Source organism: Zeus faber, assembly GCF_960531495.2.
Source record: "Zeus faber genome assembly, chromosome: 4".
NCBI lineage: Eukaryota > Metazoa > Chordata > Actinopteri > Zeiformes > Zeidae > Zeus > Zeus faber.
Genome location: NC_137191.1, coordinates 5,083,220 through 5,104,238, shown reverse-complemented (window position 1 = coordinate 5,104,238; position 21,019 = coordinate 5,083,220). Strand labels below are relative to the sequence as shown.

Genomic DNA, 21,019 nt, shown 5'->3' with positions numbered 1-21,019 from the left:
ACTCGGATTCTGATTTTAATTGTGATATTGGTACGTACGGTTACTGTTCGCATCGGTTATGGAACGCGGCACAGCAGTAGCGACCTGTGAGAGAAGGAAGTGATTTACTCTGTTTACAAGGAGCGCAACGAGTATCAGCGTCCGTAAATGTTTGATGGGCTCCAACCTTGGGCCTCACAGCAAAGCTTCCTGTAGTGAGGGTCTGAGAACAGGGACTGTCCATTGTTCGGACGGCGCATTATTACGAAACCCCAGTAGTCCGAAAAATGTCAGGTTAGAGATGGTTAAGTTTAGGTATAATGTTAGAGATGGTTACGTTTAGGTATAATGTTATAGATGGTTAAGTTTAGGTATAATGTTATAGATGGTTAAGTTTAGGTATAATGTTATAGATGGTTAAGTTTAGGTATAATGTTAGAGATGGTTACGTTTAGGTATAATGTTATAGATGGTTAAGTTTAGGTATAATGTTAGAGATGGTTACGTTTAGGTATAATGTTAGAGATGGTTATGTTTAGGTATAATGTTATAGATGGTTAAGTTTAGGTATAATGTTAGAGATGGTTAAGTTTAGGTATAATGTTATAGGTGGTTAAGTTTAGGTATAATGTTATAGATGGTAAAGTTTAGGTATAAGCATAGAGATGGTTAGGGTTAGGGTGTCGTCCATGTCCAACGGGACATTTTTCGGACTAGTGGGTTTTCAGAAAAAATGGACCATTGGAGCATGGCACTCTGAGAATAGCTGCCCCGGAGCTGGAAGCCAGGTCCAAACAGCCTTGAGAGCATGAAGGACGGACAGCTTTGTGTTTGTGTGTGTCTGTGTGTGTACTATATCTGCGTATCAAGGCTTTGTGCACCATCTGTGTGGCAGCTTCTGAGAAAGAGGAAGAGATTTTGACGGAAGTGCCTGAAAGACAAACACAGTGACGACGAGGCTTTTTATAACGAGGGAACAGTGTTGTTTGGAAGTTTGGAAGAAAAATGTCTCCTCAAAATAATTTTAGAATTGCTCATATTGAATATCTTTCTTTTTTCTATTTTCTCAAAAAAAATGCTATTAAAATAGTCTGTCTATCTACAGTGGGGCAAAAAAGTATTTAGTCAGCCACCAATTGTGCGAGTTCTCCCACTTAAAAAGATGAGAGAGGCCTGTTATTTTCACCAGAGGTATACCTCAACTATGAGAGACAAAATGAGGAAAATAAATCCAGAAAATCACATTGTCTGATTTTTAAAGAATTTATTTGCAAATTATGGTGGAAAATAAGTATTTGGTCAATAACAAAAGTTCATCTCAATACTTTGTTATATACCCTTTGTTTGCAATGACAGAGGTCAAACGTTTTCTGCAAGTCTTCACACACTGTTGCTGGTATTTTGGCCCATTCCTCCATGCAGATCTCCTTTAGAGCAGTGATGTTTTGGGGCTGTCGCTGGGCAACACAGACTTTCAACTCCCTCCAAAGATTTTCTATGGGGTTGAGATCTGGAGACTGGCTAGGTCACTCCAGGACCTTGAAATGCTTCTTACGAAGCCACTCCTTCGTTGCCCGGGCATTGTGTTTGGGATCATTGTCATGCTGAAAGACCCAGCCACGTTTCATCTTCAATGCCCTTGCTGATGGAAGGAGGTTTTCACTCAAAATCTCACGATACATGGCCCCATTCATTCTTTCCTTTACACGGATCAGTCGTCCTGGTCCCTTTGCAGAAAAACAGGCCCAAAGCATGATGTTTCCACCCCCATGCTTCACAGTAGGTATGGTGTTCTTTGGATGCAACTCAGCTTTCTTTCTCCTCCAAACAGAACAAGTTGAGTTTTTACCAAAAAGTTCTATTTTGGTTTCATCTGACCATATGACTTTCTCCCAATCTTCTTCTGGATCATCCAAATGCTCTCTAGCAAACTTCAGACGGGCCTGGACATGTACTGGCTTAAGCAGGGGGACACGTCTGGCACTGCAGGATTTGAGTCCCTGGCGGCGTAGTGTGTTACTGATGGTAGCCTTTGTTACTTTGGTCCCAGCCCTCTGCAGGTCATTCACTAGGTCCTCCCGTGTGCTTCTGGGATGTTTGCTCACCGCTCTTGTAATCATTTTGACCCCACGGGGTGAGATCTTGCGTGGAGCCCCATATCGAGGGAGATTATCAGTGGTCTTGTATGTCTTCCATTTTCTAATAATTGCTCTCACAGTTGATTTCTTCACAACAAGCTGCTTACCTATTGCAGATTCAGTCTTCCCAGCCTGGTGCAGGTCTACAATTTTGTTTCTGGTGTCCTTTGACAGCACTTTGGTCTTGGCCATAGTGGAGTTTGGAGTGTGACTGTTCGAGGTTGTGGACAGGTGTCTTTTATACTGATAACGAGTTCAAACAGGTGCCATTAATACAGGTAACGAGTGGAGGACAGAGGAGCCTCTTAAAGAAAAAGTTACAGGTCTGTGAAAGCCAGAAATCTTGTTTGTTTGTAGGTGACAAAATACTTATTTTACCGAGGAATTTACGAATTAATTCACTAAAAATCCTACAATGTGATTTCCTGGATTCTTTCCCCCCATTCTGTCTCTCATAGTCGAAGTGTACCTATGATGAAAATTACAGGCCTCTCTCATCTTTTTAAGTGGGAGAACTTGCACAATTGGTGGCTGACTAAATACTTTTTTGCCCCACTGTATCTATCTGTCTGTCTGTCTGTCTGTCTGTCTATCTATCTATCTATCTATCTATCTATCTATCTATCTATCTATCTATCTATCTATCTATCTATCTATCTATCTATCTATCTATCTATCTATCTATACAGGGAGTGTTAGGATGAGGTGGTGTTGCAGGCAGTGTGTTTATATGAGTCATGTTGCTTTCCAAACCCCCTTCCCCCTCGACACACACACACACACACACACACACACACACACACACAAGCACACAAGCACGCATGCACACACTATCTGCGGAAATGACTTGTCCCTGTGTAATATTCCTCCTCCCCTCTTACTCCTTTCTCTCCCAACTCGTGGGTGGCCCCGCCCTGTGGAGGCCAAAATGGGACTTTATTTTATATGTAAAAAAATAAATATATACGTAAATAAATGTGGTAATGTATAAATAAATACATACGTAAATACATGAGGCAATATATGTATAAATAAATGAATAAATAAAAATGTAAATGAATAAATAAATAAATGTGTACACAAATACATCAATTAATGTATAAATAAATGCATAAATAACAATTATAATAAATGCACAGATAAAAAACTTGAAGTTCAGGTGCCAAGTCTTCATATGAGGTGGACTGGACCTGATGATAACCCTTATACGACAAATCCAAACATTAATATTCAATGAAAATGCTTCAAGCAATCAATTAATTTAGCATGTCACATAATAGTGTTTTACTTACAGTAAAGTAGTCAAATTATCTTGCCACTGGTTACTAAAATTACATATTAAGTCAAGGTTACGAAAATTGAAAATATTTTTTTACAGGAGAGATGCTCTTAAATCAGCAAAAAAGGTGACTACTTGCCAGAGGTACAATAAATATTCAAACACAATTAAAAAGGGGCAAGTCAAAGGGGGCGTGGCTTGAGCCACGAGGGGGCGCGGCGTGAGGTGCTCCAGGCCGCAGCCGGTACTTATTGTTGAAAAGCGCTGATTCAAAAGTTGTGCAAACGCTGCAATGAACTCATGTTGTGATGAATAATCTGTGATATCTCAAATATTTTAAATGTCTGTCTTTTGAAATACTGGAATACTGAAATACTACTCATTTGTGTTTTGGCACGGCTACGTTAAATCTATGTTGGCAATACAATAAACTGTACTCACCAGTTGACAAAAAAAATAAACAAAAAACAATACTGTAATACAATGCAACAAGGAGTTAATACAAAGAAATGCAGCAAACAGGAATTCCTTATTTGGGCAGAACATGTGGGCGAGAGTAAAATGCTTCTGTTCTGTGGTCCAGGGAGGAAAAGTTGCAGGCATCCAATACTGTCTTGAGGGGTTTTTTTTACCACGGAGTCTATCGACCACCCTGTGCGTTCTGCAGTAACGCCAAGGGGTTTGACAAAAAGTCAACATAGTGACTGGAAATGAGAACAGGTTGATGAATTGAGCGCAAGTCAGGACAAATGTAAAACACTGAACTATTTACGCTTAAAATTGAAGTTCATCGTCCGTCATCGTAGGCTTATGTAAATTGTAATGTGAAATATGATGGTGACATCCGGTGCACGGCAAAACCAAAAGTTATTTTCACATTGGTCAATGTCCTGTCTGTCCAACCCCCACCACCCCCCTTTTTTTTCGTTTTGAGGATGGGCACACCTTCCTTTCCAAAGAGGACATGGAGGGTTCGCTGCTGCTCGGGATTTCTCCTTCCGAAGCAGCTTCGGTCCTGCGTGTCTCCACGCCCACGTTAGACCCAGCTCAGACCCAATACAGCATGAGGCACGCCAACGTTCGGAACCTTCCCGGTGAGTGAATCGGAGGCAGCCACAAGTGAGAGGAAGGCAGGACGTCCTCATGTACGGCGGGAGACGTTACGCTCAACGGGCATTCGCGTGCAGGCTCTGTGAAAAGGGCCGACGGCGGCGACGTGGAGTCCAGGAGAACAGCGATACAAAGAGGAGCGTACGCAGTGCCGTCCCCAAACGGCGTGGCACATAGTCGCCAATCCAACTGATGAGATGGAAATGAGTTGCGCAATGGATGGCTCCGGTTGAATGTTCAGGTTTTCTTTTCCGGTGTTTCAACAACAATCGGGATAAAAGTGTTGGAGATCTTTTCAACACAGCCATCCTTAGTATAGATGGCCGCTCCATGTCAGAACTGATCGTGGAGGGGAGGATGTCCGTCTGTATTTTAGCAAGATTCTTTTGTCGAAAAAGAAAGTTGAATGGCATTCCTTTGTGGTGGTGTACGTCATCCGATGTCAAGTGGTGTGATCGGGGACTTCTTTAAGTCCCAGCTTGAGCATCGTGTTTTCAGACGGATGCCCAGCCTTGGCGATAAGATAGTGGAGTTTTAGGGAACGACTTTACGGAACGTCCACGTCCTGCTCCCGTAAAGGATGATGGGCCGAAATAAAGTGATTGACAACTGATTGGGGTCAAATGAATCAAATTAATATGTGATTGACAGAGGATGGCAAGCCTGTGATTGGCCAAGTTAAAATTGATTGACGGTTGCTCTGCCCTCTCAAAGTCTCCGCTCTGCACTCGCCTCCTGCTCCTGCTAAAGTAATCAACTCCAGAGTTTTACAAAGATTAGAAATGATTAGAAAGTTTCTTCTCATATTAATTATCATTTTTTAATTGTGCATTTATCAATACATGTTTTTATTTATACATTCGTTTATAAAATATTATTTGTATTCGTGCATTTATTTATATATGAATTTACTTATTCATGAAGACATTTGGTTATTTACATATTTATATATTCATTTATTTATACATATATTGCCAAATGTCTTTATGTATATATGTATTGATACAGTTCAGTACTAATAACCCTACAACAATTGAAGAGACCTAATGATTAAAAATAATTTGGTAATTTAATAATAATTTGCTGATTAATGATTGTGATCCCCTGATCCTTTTACATTAAATGCAGTTTCCTTTTTTTATGCTCTCATCTTCATTATGATTTCTCGATGATATTCTCTTCATACAGCTCTGCGGGAACCCCCTCGCTATTATTCTATTTGTGTCTGTCTGTCCGTCTGCCTTTCTCTCTGTCTGTCTCTCTGTCTGCCTGATCAATAAAACATCTCATCTTCAGCTCGTTTCTCTCTCTTTGTCTCTGCTGCTCGTCCACCTCCTTTTGCCAGCCTGTCGCCCTCCTTTACTGCACAGTAGATGTATGAATCCATGTGTGTGTTTGTGTGTGTGTGTGTGTGTGTGTGTGTGTGTGTGTGTGTGTGTGTGTGTGTGTGTGCCTGTGCATGTGTGTGTGTGTGTGTGTGTCTGTGTGTGTGCATGCGTGTGTGTGTGTGTGTGTGTGTGTGTGTGTGTGTGTGTGTGTGTGTGCCTACGCACGTGTGTGCATGCGTGCGTGTGGGTGTGTGTGTGGGTGTGTGTGGGCGTGCTTGCATGCGTGTGTGTGTGTGCCTGCCTGCGTGTGTGTGTGCATGCGTGCGTGTGTGTGTGTGCCTGCGTGCGTGCGTGTGTGTGTGGGGGTGTGTGTTGGGTGAGGGTGGTGTAGTACACTTGTCACGTCTGTAAAACTGTAAAACAGTATTTATAGAACTGTGCTGGTGATGAGGTTACCACCTGTAACCCGTCACAGTGCGGACATAATACTCCCATGCCCCCCCCCCCCCCCCCCCCTCTCTCTGTCAACAGCTACAGTGTTTTAATGTGTGTGTGACAGCGTGGGAGTGACCCCCACCCCACCCCACCACCACCCCCGGAGTGTTTGTCCTCCTGCCGCCCTCCCCACTCCCTCCACCCACCCTCCACCTCCGTGTTATCTTTGTCTTTCTCTCTCCGTCCATCGTCACTTGTTCATGGCCCTGCGTTCGCGGCCGATGGTGCTGCTCCCGTTGTTGTTGTTGTTGTTGTTGTTGTTGTTGTTGTTGTTGTTGTTGTTGATGACCAAACCCCCCAAAAAAAGATGTCACCGATGCACTCTCAGCACCAATGAGGGGCAGGGAGTGAAAATCTACGACGGAGCCGAGATAACGAAATAATCATCGTTGCGTAAACTGTATGTGTAATGCCGTCACTTCAATAACTGAGTCAAACCAATCAGCCGATCCCTCAATCGATGACTGGTCAAGGAAGTTCAGTTGAATCCATGCAGCGTCGCAGGTGGAGCTGTTGTATCCGCTTTTCCCACACATTCCCATAATCGTTCTTTACGGGAAAAACACTGCAATTTACTCCCACTACGGCGTTAACGTTATCACCACAGCGACCACTGCGGCTGCTTGAAACTACAGCTGCAGCCTGTACTTACACTGTTCTTGTACTAACACTGTTCTTGTACTACACTGTTCTTGTACTAACACTGTTCTTGTACTACACTGTTCTTGTACTAACACTGTTCATGTACTAACACTGTTTGTAAAATGCAGGTTAAGCTTAACTGCATCACCCTAACGTTAGCTGTGACAAAGCGGAGCCTCCGTCTTGATCTTATATTTATCTTACTGCCCTGTCATTAACTCATTCACACTTTCAGGCCTAATATTAGGGTTTTGTGGCATGCACAGCAGCTGCGTTTGCTGTGTGTGTGTGTGTGTGTGTGTGTGTGTGTGTGTGTGTGTGTGTGTGTGTGTATGTGTGTATGTGTGTCTGTGTGTGTGTGTGTGTGTGTGTGTGTGTGTGTGAGAGAGAGAGAGAAAGAGCGAGAGAGAGAGAGAGAGAGAGAGAGAGAGAGAGAGAGAGAGACAGGTTGAAGTTTCAAAAGACAGCATTCCCTGTCTCAAAAAACAGGGCTTGGCATCGAGTCTATCAAGGAGAAGGAGCCTAGAACATGGATAAAATGCTCAGAACTGCCGTCGAGGCGGGTGGGGCCAAAGGGGAGGATGGATGGAGAGAAGAGCTGCGTGGGTGACACCCAGGCGAGCAGGATGGAATGCCGAGGACCTCTGCTGGACAGGTGCGGAACTGCACAGAGAATTCCCAAAGATATGTAATCGTCACAAAATCTTCTGTGTTGCCCCCACCAGGCCGAGCAGGAGAAATGGGTGAAGAAAACACCAGAGGAATGGGTGGATGGACAGATGTCTGTGTGCGCACGTGTTTGACAGAGGAGAGAGACAGGGCGGGCTACTGGACGCAACGCAGAACCAAAGAATCACTCTCTGTCTTTGCTGGTCGCTCTGGTTCCCATATCCTACCAGCTCCTCAATCATCATCATCAATATCATCATCATCATCATCATCATCATCATCATCATTATCGTCATAATAGCCCTTAGAAACACATCATATCTACGTCACGTCTTTTGTCTCCCACTCACGTGTACACATGTGTGAGATTAAGATTCTGGATAAGCACTTAGAGCTTCACATCTGGTTGGCCTCGGGGGTCTGCAGGCCTGGAATGTCCTCAGGGGTGTGTGTGTGTGTGTGTGTGTGTGTGTGTGTGTGTGTGTGTGTGTGTGTGTGTGTGTGTGTGTGTGTGTGTGTGTGTGTGTGTGTGTGTGTATGACAGGTGGACTCCTAAGCTGGCTCTATCAGAGCAGACAGAGCAGCACCAGGTGATGTCTGTGGCATGTGGAGAAGGAGGTGACGGAGAGGACAGTTGGTCTGCATGGGCGGTGGGGGAGGGGGCCCTCAGCAGGTTGGTTCTATTTTCGGGGTTTCTGCAGCATTAGAGAGTTATAAAAAAAAAAAGGGAGTTGTACAGAGTTCGATTTAAAATACCAATAGTTTAACAAATACAAATGACGAATCAATTACAAAAAAGAAAAGAAAATGAAAGAAAATTCAATTGAAAAATTTAAATGAAATTAAATCGCAAATACAAATAATGTTATAGATTAAAATGATACATAAATAAAAATTGAAGAAGTGTCTTTTTTTATAGGCACATTTTAAACTAAATTTAAGATGCCTGGACAAATTGTCTCTCAAGCATCAAGGTTTTAGAACATCAGATCTCTGATGCAGCATAACTTGCAAATAAATAAATATATGGATGTATACAATCTCACAAATTGTGTGTTGAAATTCATCAAATTAAAATGTAAGAATATTTAATGACTTTTTAGGCCTAATATTTGTAAAAAAAACAAAAAACTGAATTTAAGTCATTATATGGACCTGCAGACACACACACACACACACACACACACACACACACACACACACATACTTGTAAACACAAACACACCAATACAGACACATACACAAACACACAAACATACACACAAACATGACTGACCAGACAGGTTCTCATTTGCACAACAAATAATTTGCATATGTACTGCATAGGGAAATGGTGACACAATGGGCCCCTCCACATAACCGCTTTCTTTAGCCGCTCTGTCGAGCTCAACATCCTGCTCTCTACTCTCATCAGCAAATACCTTGTGTTTCTTTCTCCGGCGGTAATCGTGTCTTTAAATGAGGCTTACCTCATGTAGACTGGAAGCTTCTGTCTCAAAGCCGTCAAATAATCTCTCTCTGCACAGCCACAAAATCACATAAGGATCCGTGTGCCCTAACTGCAGCATGGAGCTCTACATCAATTCCTTTTGATTAATTTGTCGAAATCTGTTATATTTTCCAGATATTATTCCGGAGACGTTGTCATATGAGTGTCAGCGGCAGTTTTGCCAAGTCAAATCCCAGCCCTTGGACCAGTGAAACGAGGGAGGTAGGAAGGTAGGGATACTAGCGAGGTGTCAAATCCTAAAATTATTTCCACTGCCTGACCCATTTTGCTAACAAAAACAGATATTTGAAAAGTGCAAAATGTTCCTACAGTCAGGGCCTCTAATGGCCTGCACCGCAACCAAAATCAACTGTACGGCCACAGTGGCTGGTCCGGAGGGAGGCCCGTGTTCTGTGCCTCAGCTGGCCGTATTCAGACATATCACGAGTGGGAAAACAACATTTTGGGGTCTTCATAAACCATGACTTTACATAAGAGGCCATAGACAATAACAAAGCGCTTCAACACTAAAATCCCATAGATGAACAGAGGGGAACACTCACTTTGATAGGGCCATGGTGACACCTGCAACGTACATGTTTAGGCCATTACAGTGGAAATTTCTGGGTTTTATTGTTGATATGAATGATTAAGCCCTTCGACTGCAGTGCAATAAATATAAAGTCAGTGGCAGCATCACCACGCATCCTGTTTCCCCGGTTGGTCCGGTGGGTTATCCATCCATGACTGCACATGTAACAACACATCTTTGTTAACAACAGCCAGGACCTTGCATTTAATACATATTAAGTATTACAGCGCCCCCTTATGGATTTAGCTCGGTTGCCATGGCCTCCTATGCCTACTTTTGAGGATCACTTCCATTCAGTTCAATTATTATTATTATTATAAATAATAATAATAATAATAATAATAATAATAATAATAATAATGATAATAATAATAATAATTTGATTAAACACTATTCCTGTTGCAGAAGAAATGACAGCAGTAAAAGGTTCAAGCCAATCAATAATTTATTTCAGAGGATGTCACAAGAAATGTTTTTGTCAAAGATTTCTGAACTGCATCAGAACAAGTTTTTTGCGGAAGAATCGTGATCATTGTCGTTAAAACTCGTTGCTCTCTGTGTCATTTGCTTCTCGGTCAGAATGAAAGCAAAGACAAACCCGGTCGCCCTGAGTTAATATTTCTCCACCCGCACCCACTTCACGTGTTATGTGCACAGCCTCCACTGTTTGTTCCGCTGGAGCTCGCTTGTCGTGTTTTTACGAGTCCCCATCTGAGGGGGCGGGTGCGGGGGGACTCTGGAAGTTTCGTCCTCTCTTGCTTGTCGTTGAGTTCGCTGCGTTGAAGCCGTGTTACCGGGCGGCGTCTCCTGCGCAGCCAGGCTTCAGCGGGGGAAAACAAGGTCCCCCGATCCTGAATATAGAGAACAAAAGCCCAAAAGAGAGGTTTCAAGTGGCAGATCGGTTTTGGCCATTTGGGATAATGCCAGTGCTGAGGTTTAGAAAAGGGTGTGTACTCTGGGCTTTGTCCTCCTGTGAAGATTGTAATCAATGAGGCCTGAGTAATCTTTATGGTCGAGTGTTTGGTCAACACGGTGTTGCATGTACTTTATGTGTCTCATTCGCCATCGAGACGCACAACAGGAGTTGCAGGTGAACTCTGGTTTCTTTCTTTTTTTTTTACCAAAACATTGATCCAAAATATAAGGTTTGCGTGAAGCGTGAGAGTTTTCCTTCGAGTTCAGGCTGGGAGCAGACGAAGCACCGTGTTCATTGTTTCGCGTCGCAGACGTTAGCGTCGGGGTTCATGAGAATTGCGCCATTTTTGTTTTTTTCACCCGCATCGTTCATCTGACTGAGCATGAACAGCAAAAGCGATATAATTAAGGTGTATACATTCCACGGTCAACGACGTCAAGATGATTGAAGAATTGAGGTCTGTTAATAGGAATATACAGTCTTCTAAATAGTGTCCTAATTAGGAACATAGTCTGAACCTTTGTGTGCATTTTGAACTCAGCGTTGTCCGTGCGCATGTCGGCATGGATCCCCGGGCTCCTGGTTCGTCTCCCAGTATTGGATCATCTGACGGACGCGAGTGGTTGTCACGGCAACCACTTTAGAGAGGCGGCATCGGCCGAGCGAAAAGAGGGGGTTGATGATGAACGTGTACTCCTGGGGGGGGTCGGTCGGGGAGATGCCCAGGTATTTCAGACACAACCCTAAATACGCGTCCTCGATGTAGAGGGGTCTGATGTGCCGGGAGACCTCCAGGATCTTGCCGGGGAGGTCCAGGGACATGACGTAGCCCATGCCCAGGGGATACGGCGGGTACTCTTGTTCAGCGATGACCTCTTTTGGCACGTAGAACTTGCTGGACGGGTCTCTGAGAACTGGGCTGTGCCACCACACCAGGCCGGTCATGAAGTTCTGTGTGGGCGTGTTGGGGTCCAGCAGCCACCTGACCAGGTTGTCCGTGTTGAGGAACGTGTCGGAATCGATTTTCATGGCGTAGGAAACGTGAACACGGCGCAGGCTCAGCCACTCCAGCATCAGCATGGTCTTGATGGTCAGGTTGCGGTAGGTGTCCCGAAAGTCGCTCTGGATCAGGTCGTGGTGGAGCAGGTTCTCCTTCCTGAGCTCCTCCTGCTGGCGCCCGGCGTCTTCCCCACCCGGGAGGCCCAGAACAAAGAGGGTCTGGACCATCTCGCCCCGGACCTGGGTCTCCTTTCCCCACGTCCTCCGGATGGTGTCACGAGCGGCGAAGTCGCCAGGGGCCACCGGAACCATCAGGACCAGGAAAGGAGCCTTCGCCTTACGCGCCTCCGTGTCGTCCATGATGAACCTGTAGTTCCGTGGGTAGGCCACATGGTATGGACCAGGATCCCCCCACGCTGTGCCGTTAGATAATTCACCCACGCCGGCACTGTTGTGCTCCCATGGCCTGGGAATGACATGTCCGGAGATATTGGCCGTCCACCAACTCCAGTCAAAGGAGAGATAGATTTGGAAGAAAGCCAAGGCTACGAGGATGTAGAAAAACATACGCCGCATTATTCCCTTAATCCCTTCGTCGGAAGAGGTATTAAGGTCATGTTTGTGGCAGTTTCACCGTTTCAAAACGTGTCTTCGAAAAATTGTTTCACAGACGTTTCAGGGAAAACAACTTACCCTCCCGTCAGAGGAGCGCAGTCACCATGCCTATTGTTGTCTCTTTTAGGTCACTGCTTCTTTACCTCCATTGTCATTGTTGTCCTCGTTGGCAATATCCAGATTGACGGATCACGTTTCGCCAGGAATAAATAAACTATATTCCCAACACTGACACAATACACACAATGAGACCTCCAGCAGGCATGTGTTCAGCACTGCCTGGAGCATGCTCCACCCATGGGTGGAGGGAAGAAAGCCTTACTGGCTGGTTTGCATGTTATTTGATGAGTAAACCAGAGGGACTGGTTGAAGCTCAGGTTACAATCAGCTTGATTTATTTTAGCTTAGAGTCTTTGGCCGCGGTTCAAGACCGATTGAATTGATCTTTTTTCCCCTCTTGGTTTTAGTCTGCGTGAAGGAGCGGGCGTTATTTTATGACTTTAGGGTGTAACCCCTCCCCATCAATTATTCTCGTTAAAAGGGATTATATCAACAATTCTCAAGTGCAAATACTTCATACATATTTATTACACCGACGCATGAACAGATACTCGACGGTTGTCCCCTCTGCCGCCTAATGGGAGGCTATCTTGATCATCAAGTCTTAGATGACGATAAATCATCATTGCTTTTGTTCATTTTATGCCACTATTATATACATTACGCCTGTCATAATCCAACGCCTCTAGCTATGACAGAAGAGCCATTTATTGGAATATAACAATTCAGGTAGACTGTTCATTTGCCTCTGGGAAACGCACCTAATTCTGCCTTTGTGACACTCTGTCCTCCTCCCAGTCCATCGGTGTTGACCATCTCCTCCGAATCTGGGTAAGATGGACGAAAGGCGAATTTCCTCTAAAATAAATATTGGGTATTCCTTTTAAACGTTCAACTTTAATGTCCCAAGGGAGATTGAGTTTGAAGCGAAGGCGAAAAAGACAAAAGACAAGACACATACGCAGCGCGTGAAACAGCAGAGTCGTTCCGCCGCATCCGAGCTGAAGAGCTCGGTGCAAGGAGTCGGCATGTTGGGACGGGGCAGTTCGCCGGCTGGAGAAGTCCGGGCTAGTTCCTGCCACCGGAACAAAGGGGACGGCAACGCCTCAGGCCCTTGCCTCGGGCCGTCATTAAAACCACCCAGGAGGGAGCGGTTCAACCTCCTGGTGGAGCGCAACCGTCCAGGACTGAGGAAACGTCAAGCGCACTTCACCTCGCTGGCAAATATTAACCCGAGTAACCCCGGGTTGATGAGTCAGCCTCAGGCCACAAAAGCAGGGAGAAATGCCCAAAGTCGGGATGGATGGACTAAAACTGCGGTGGAAGGGTGATATTGAGCCATGGCTCACTGTAAATGAATTGAAAAAGAAGCAACCTTCTTCACAAACCTCACAAACCCTGTGATCGATGACGGTGGTCTGCGTCACCGCCGGCAAAGAGAAAATAGTCGTCTGAATTCCACAGGAAATGATTTATTTTCAAGCTACACTGATGAAACAAAGAAAAATAAAATGCAAATAAACACCCGCACATTTTTTCAATAATACCAGTTTTCCAAAAAGAGAAAAGAGAGAGAGAGTTTCTAGGTAACCCTCTCCGTTCTCGGTATGCGCCACTGCTTGTGCGTAGTCCCCTGGTTGTCGGTTCTTTAATCCCTGCAGGTACTTCTGAAACGGATGTCACCACAGTTCCTCGCTCACCTTCGGATTCGTTCCAAGGGCCTGGGTCTGCATTGATATGCGGCCTTCATTTGGCCCAGGGGCCGCCGGTTGAATTACGTCTCTGCTGGAAGGGAGTTTGATAATAGACCTGTCACTCTGCTCGTGCCAGCTACGTGCACAGTGGCAGTGAGGAGTGGCAGGGGTTCTGCACCTCATGGCTCCCTGGGAAGACTCTCAGGTATTACGGGTGCAACTAGAGCTCGAAACATCTTCCGCTGGCAGGTTTGACCAGCAGGACATGGCAGTATGTGGTGAGCGTTGGCGGGTAAAGGAGTCCCGGTCCAAAGAAATTACAATTCTCGAGTGTTGATTACTTAAAGAAGATTACACTGAAACGGACACAAAGACATTATTTATCATAATGTTGATCACAGAGTGTTCGTTGTACTCACTGGAATAGCAATGTTTGTTTTTTTAATCATATAGAACTCAACCATTATACCATTATAATAATTATCATAATAAATAAATTATATATTATATTTGAAATATTATGTTATATACAACATGTTATACATTCAATTTTATATGTTATATATTATGTGTTATACTGTGGAGCAGCATTGTGGTTTGGTCGAAAAAGATGCAACCCACCAGAGGGCTGCAAAAAAAAACAAGTGGTGATTATTTTCGCCTTGACATTGATTGTGCTCAACTCCTGTTTGTAAAAGATGTTTTGTAGTGGCCAATATTTACTAAATGTTTGCGTGTCATAGGGCTGCCAAATATCACATAAGATCACACTGGATTTCTTTGACTCCAATTTTTCTGTTTTCTGTTTGACCGTTTATAAAAAAAAAAAAAAAAAACATGAACGTTTGCTTGAAAGCATCGTTTTGTTGTTTTTGTATTTTTGTCTGTCTGCCCGATCCTATGGTTTTGAGTAGTCAAACAAACCTCCATGTCATATTTTCAATATGAAATGCTCTTCCGTGTACTGGCACAGTAACCATGCAAAACCAGTAGTGATAAAAACATAACAGCCCGTGTTATGTAAATCGAAATTCCAGTCAATCCAGATACATCCTCCTTCATGATTTGAAAACAGAAACAAATTTTCTGATCTAGTATTGAGCAGTCGGGGTAAAGCCCTCTCGGTTTGGGTGTCTGTTGTGTGCAAATGATGAAATGACCGCGAATCACCTGCCCAGACTGTCTTACCAAGTCGGCGTGTGGAAACCCCCGCGCTAACAAGGTGGCTCGGGCTTTTTCAATTCCGTCCAGTAATCCAGCAGCTGTTTTGAGGAGCCCAGAATGTAGGTGATGATTTGAGAGAATTCGCACCGATTGTACTTTGCGAGGTACGCCCGAAAAAGTCTGGGGTTAGGGGGGCTGGTGGGTGCCAGTCCCAGCTTTTTCATACACATGCCGATATAGGCGTCCTCTATGTTAAAGGGCGCGATCTGTTTTGAGACCTCGATAAATTTGGGGGGCAAGTCATTGGAGAACACGTACCCCATGCCCAGGGTGTAGGTCGGGTAGAGAGCCTCGGGGTACATCTCCTCTGGGACGTACCATTTGGAGTTCTTACTGCGAATGACGGGCCTGTCCCGCATCAACATTCCGGTCAGGTAGTTCAGCTTGGGGAGGTCAGGGGTCTGTAACATGATTATCAGATTGTCCATGTTCAAGAACATGTCCGAGTCCACCTTCATGGCATAGGAGGCTTTCGGGCAGCGCGTGGCCAGCCAGTCCATGATCACCATGGTCTTGATGGTGAGATTGAGGTACGTGTCCATGAAGTTGCTCTGGATCAGGTCGCGGTGGAGCAGGTTCTCCTTCCTGAGCTCCTCCTGCTGCCGCGGGGCGTCCTCTCCGCCGGGGAGGCCCAGCATGAAGAGGGTCCGGACCGACTCGCCCCGCACCAGGGTCTCGTTCCCCCACGTCTTCCGGATGGCGTCCCGGGCGTCGGCGTTGCCGGGGGCCACCGGAACCATCAGGACCAGGAAGGGGGTCTCGCCCCGGCACGCCTCCGTGTCGTCCAGGATGAAGCGGTAGTTGAGCGGGTAGGCGGCATTGTGCAGCAGGACCCCGCCCCGTGTGGTGAGGGGCTCCGCCGAGGCCCTCAGTCTGTGTTCGGGATGGACTCTATACGCCGGGGGCCTATGGGGGCTGTGGGGTCGAAGGCCGTCCCACCCCGTCAGATACTTGCTGGACCAAGAATAGTAGAGCACGGCGCCAGCAACGCTGAGCAGGAGCAGCAACTGGAACCTGCGAAGCGATCCCTTCCCCTGGTGAACGGAACTTTCACTGAATTGGGGAGAAAGACAAGGTCACAAGTCGATAAAGAAAACCGATTGATTTGGAAACTTTGAATTTAACTGTTCACTGCCACCTCTGCCAGACTTTGACAGGCAAGTTCATATTAGGCAGATGTAGCTATCAAACAATTATTTGCAGTCAAAGGTCAAAATTTTATTGAAAGCAAATAAAAGTCTAAATATAGTAACCACTGGATAAACAGATTTTACATTTCTTTAGTTTCACTCCAATGACACATGTTTAAGGTGACACTTACATGACACTTACAAACTACATTTTTATTCAATTTAAATGATGCAAATTATCTAAATTAAAAACAATTATTCATTTTGTAAAAATATATATAGACACAAATATAACAACTGTCTTGCAATATTGCAAAACAGTGAAGAGACACTTCTCTCAAGTCCAACGTGTTATTATTCATCGACAGTTAACCCAAACTCGAAAAACTAGTCCTTGAACATCATCTTTTTTCACAAACATTGTGAGTTTTGAAATAAGCGCGTCAGACCGACCTGCTTGGTTCTATGTCTTCTCTGCTCATATTTCATGATTCTTTTAAGATTCCTCTCGGCTGTTCTTACCTTCTCAGCTCCTTCCCACCTGAAGCTGCTCCTTCCTCCGTCATGACTCCTCACCCCTCTCCTTTTTCCCCTCCACCAGACATGCGCTCCAGGTGGTGTGTGTGTGTGTGTGTGTGTGTGTGTGTGTGTGTGTGTGTGTGTGTGTGTGTGTGTGTGTGTGTGTGTGTGTGCGTTTGTGCGTGTGTGTGTGTGTGTGTGTGTGTGTGTGTGTGTGCCTCAGCCTGTGTAAAAGGGATTTATTGGAAGGGGTGGCTTGAAGGTGTACGACTAATGACACTGTTGACTTGGGCGGTTGTGGGGGGGGTTAGATAATCACCTGTCCCCTCCTCCGCCTGGAAAACGCCCTCAATCTCTCTCTCTCTCTCTCTCTCTCTCTTCCAGTTTGCACACATGCTCCTATTGCAAACCCCTCCCAAATGGTGTCTTAAAACAAATGTCTAGCTTTGTCTTCTTCTATGAGGAAATGGATCATCCATTTCAGGAAACTGTTTTAAATGCCACTTCCACTTAGATTTTTATTATAATTTTTTTTTTTTACAAAACTTCCAAAGTATATTATCAATGTATGGAGTGAAATGTAGTTTCTTAATCAGGCCTCAGCTCAAGTTTCAGATTGTGATTTTACAAAAAGCCATTCAAGAAATTGGACACTGTGAATCCAGCAAACGAATGGTAAAAATAACAATAACAAATGTAGCTGCAGGCGACGCTGCGCAGGGTCCAGTTTATTCCTTTCAGACAGGTATTACAGTAATTTTGGTTTCTGTGAAACGCATTACAAGTTACAAACATCAAACATCGTGGACTTTCGTCTGGACCAATCCACATGGAATAACCTTGGAATGAAGGATTTTTGGACAAGTGGACAATGGCTTCATTATTGTTTTAGACTTTCGGCAATTTTTCGGCTAGACAATGACATAAACAAACTTTGTAATTACTTTGCATAAGAACATAATAAATATATGTTATTTTATAACCATAATAAATAAATGTTAGTTTTAATTACTACCTTATTGTATTTTTTTCTGTTAATAATGTACAATTGTAAAATTCAGTTTAATAGATGACGTGTCTATATTGTAATGCAGACAACATTTATGGAACTTTAACATTAATTTGAATTATTGTGGAAGAATTTGTCAATACTTAACACTTTCTGCCTTTTTTTTTAAGTGAGCTATGTTTAGCTGTAGGAAGCTGTTTATACATGACGCTTCTTAAAAAACAACAACAACTTTATTGTTTTATTCTAAACCAAACCTTGTTGTTGTTGTTATAACTCACCTCATTGTGTGTCAGTGCATGCAGAGTCTCAGTGACTCTAAATGTTATCACCAAAGTGAGATGTTCCCGGATCGTATTTAACAAACGCATTACAGGACTATCCTGTTATTCTGTCTTGTATTACTTTCACAGAGAGAGGAAAGACAAAAATAAATCAGCTCTCAGAGGGAGGCGGCTCATTGGACTGGCACACCGCTGCCGCTTCCTCCAAATGGGCGTGGCGCGGAGAGGATCTCCCGCGCGTGGATATTGTGATTGTGTCATACAGTATTTCAGCACAGATTTCAGCTTTACGTTTTATTGCAAATTGTCATGATAAAAAACAGCAGACTGGAACGTGGTAAACACAATGAGGGATGGATGCCACCAGATGCAAGGATGTATACCCAATAAAGTAATGGTAAATTACATTTTGCATGTGCATCACGCTGACATTACCACTCACAAACAATAATATAAACATGTGTGTGGGCATCAGAAGCGGTCATTGTTCCCTTTAAGTGACACTTGACTAATATGCAAAGTCTGGCTGCAAATTCAAGTATATTGATTTCTGATATGCTGGTATAAATGTATGTATAAAATACCACATTATCGATTGCATGGCCTATACTTGTATGTGTGTTACTGGAAGAGGTGCCAGAGGAGGTAGCGGCGGAGCCTCCTCATCCTTTTTAAGGGAGGTGTGGCCAGAGGACAGTCTGGTGCCCAGGGGGCAGCTGAGCCCAAATGGACCCAAAGTGGGCACCTCATCGCTGGGGAACAGTTCCTACGGGAGTGGAGTGCGGCCCAGGTCACTGGGCAGGGACGCCATGTTTTTGGAAGCAAAATTCCACGAAACACACAGTAAGCCTGAGTCCCTACACCTGCTCACTGAAGCGACCTCACCTTGACCACCCAAGACTCTAACCACCCCGCTGAATCTAAGTTGCCACCTCCAACGTATTTAATTCCCACAATAGACCAAACTGCCTAAATCATGGGGCTCAAACTCGCGGCCCGCGGGCCAACTGAGGCCCGCGGGACGGTATTTTGTGGCCCCCTACTTGACATTGTGCGAGTCGTTGCCCTGGGCGTTTCATTATATTTTTTATCACTTCTGGGCTACCGTAGTTCAGGCTCGTGACAGCTTCCAGTGGTGTTTGTTGACAAGTTAGCCAAGGCGAATTAGCAACGTTAGTCACTTGGTTGAAACGTGATTCCGGATTGACACCAAGTGGAAGGATAATATATCCTGTCACCCAGTGCAAGGTACAGAGGACAAGTGGGCAGACTCAAATAGAGTAATCAGTGACCTAATAAAGACAGCAGAGTGTTGCAAAAGGAAAGGGAAAAGAATTACATGGATAGCAAATAGCATGAGATGGGCGACAAGAACAAAAGCTTATTATTACAAGAAGAAATAAAGAGAAGGAAAAAGGACAGATATGTGCGATCGCAAAAGAAAACTTACCAAGAACAATTTAATCAAAGCAAGAAATTAAAAGATATAAAACATGAGACAATGCACTTGATGTTAAGAATTAAGTGCAGTAGCATGGACATATGTGTGAAAAGCTCTTCTCCACCATGAACTTAGTCAAAGTACAGGTCCAAACTTACTGATGAGCATCCTCAAGCCGTACTGAGCGTCTCAACCACTTCCTCCCTCAAGCCAAATGTGGCTCAGCTGTGTAAGAGGAGGCGCTGCCAAGTGTCTGGCAGCAAGGAGTAGGTAAGAGAAGCCTGTGTTCTGAAGAACCGTTCATGTTCTGAACTGTTATTAATAAAGATTGAGAAGATTGGATTAGTTGTACTTTTATTTGGAATCCTTGAAACCGTTTTTTTTGTGGAATACTTGATGTGGCCCAGCCTCACCCAGACTCGACCTGCAGCGGCCCCCAGGTAAGGTGAGTTTGAGACCCCTGGCCTAAATACTCACTACACAACCAAGACATAACTCAGAACAATTAAAAATCTTACCTGAGAGTTTGAAATGTCAAACACGAATGTGTTCCTCTAGTAGACGGCAGCCATGTTCCAGATCATTTATGTTTCTCGTGTGTACAGCGTTTTTCGGCGTCTAGTAGCGTTCGGTGAAGTTCTTCAAAATATCGTATTGTACGTAGTTTGAATGACATCGAGCGACTAAAAATAACAAATAAAGCAAAACTTTCATTGAGGTAGACGTATTCAAATTGCACGCAAACACTTCTTCTCCGCAAAGTGCCAACATATGGAAAGTGTGCTGACTGACTGTCGAGTGGGTCGCGCACGATGTCCAATTGGGTATCGGGCGCTGTCTACTGGGTGGTGGGTGTCTGGTAACTGGATAGGTGGTGTGCATTTTAGGTGGTGGGTGTCTGGTAACTGGTGGTGTGCATTTTGGGTGGTGGGTGTCCGGTCACTGGATACGGTCTGGTAACTGGAGAGGTGGTGTGCAGTTTGGGTGGGGTTTTCCATCAAACGGCTCTCCATACCCCCTGTTCACCGCGCGAACAGTGACGGGCACCGAGCCGCCGCCAGTGACAATGATTTATACGTAAAAAAACGATTTTACTTATTTTGTTGAGAGAAACCGATCAATGCTATCGAAACTAGAATCAGTCTTCTTTTGAGCGTCTACGGTGAGGAACGCTTCAAGCACTGATTGGCCAGTTGGTTTGATTGCCTTGGGGCTCGATTGTTTGTACCCTTCTATCCTTGTATATCTCCATACTCACTTTATTCACATGCACTTTACATAACTCTATTCCCATCTATTTTGTACCCCCGCTTTGTATTATCTTTTTGAGTCTTACTTAATTTTTATTTTATTTTATTTACATTATTCTATTCACTAACTGCATTACGTTTTAGGAATCAGCTCGTT

General features: G+C 44.4%; 2 protein-coding genes across 2 annotated transcripts; both read right to left on the bottom strand.

Annotated features, from left to right (window-relative positions):
- Positions 1-11,174: 11,174 nt before the first annotated feature.
- LOC307229025 (beta-1,3-galactosyltransferase 5-like) lies at positions 11,175-12,212 on the bottom strand (the record flags this gene model as incomplete). Its single annotated transcript, XM_079998895.1, has 1 exon — positions 11,175-12,212. The coding sequence occupies one exon, from the start codon at positions 12,210-12,212 to the stop codon at positions 11,175-11,177; it is 1,038 nt and encodes a 345-aa protein (XP_079855021.1).
- Positions 12,213-15,219: 3,007 nt separating this feature from the next.
- On the bottom strand, positions 15,220-16,925 carry LOC307229024 (beta-1,3-galactosyltransferase 2-like; the record flags this gene model as incomplete). Its single annotated transcript, XM_079998894.1, has 2 exons — positions 15,220-16,282; positions 16,882-16,925. 2 exons carry the CDS (start codon positions 16,923-16,925, stop codon positions 15,220-15,222), a joined length of 1,107 nt encoding a protein of 368 aa, XP_079855020.1.
- Positions 16,926-21,019: the final 4,094 nt, after the last annotated feature.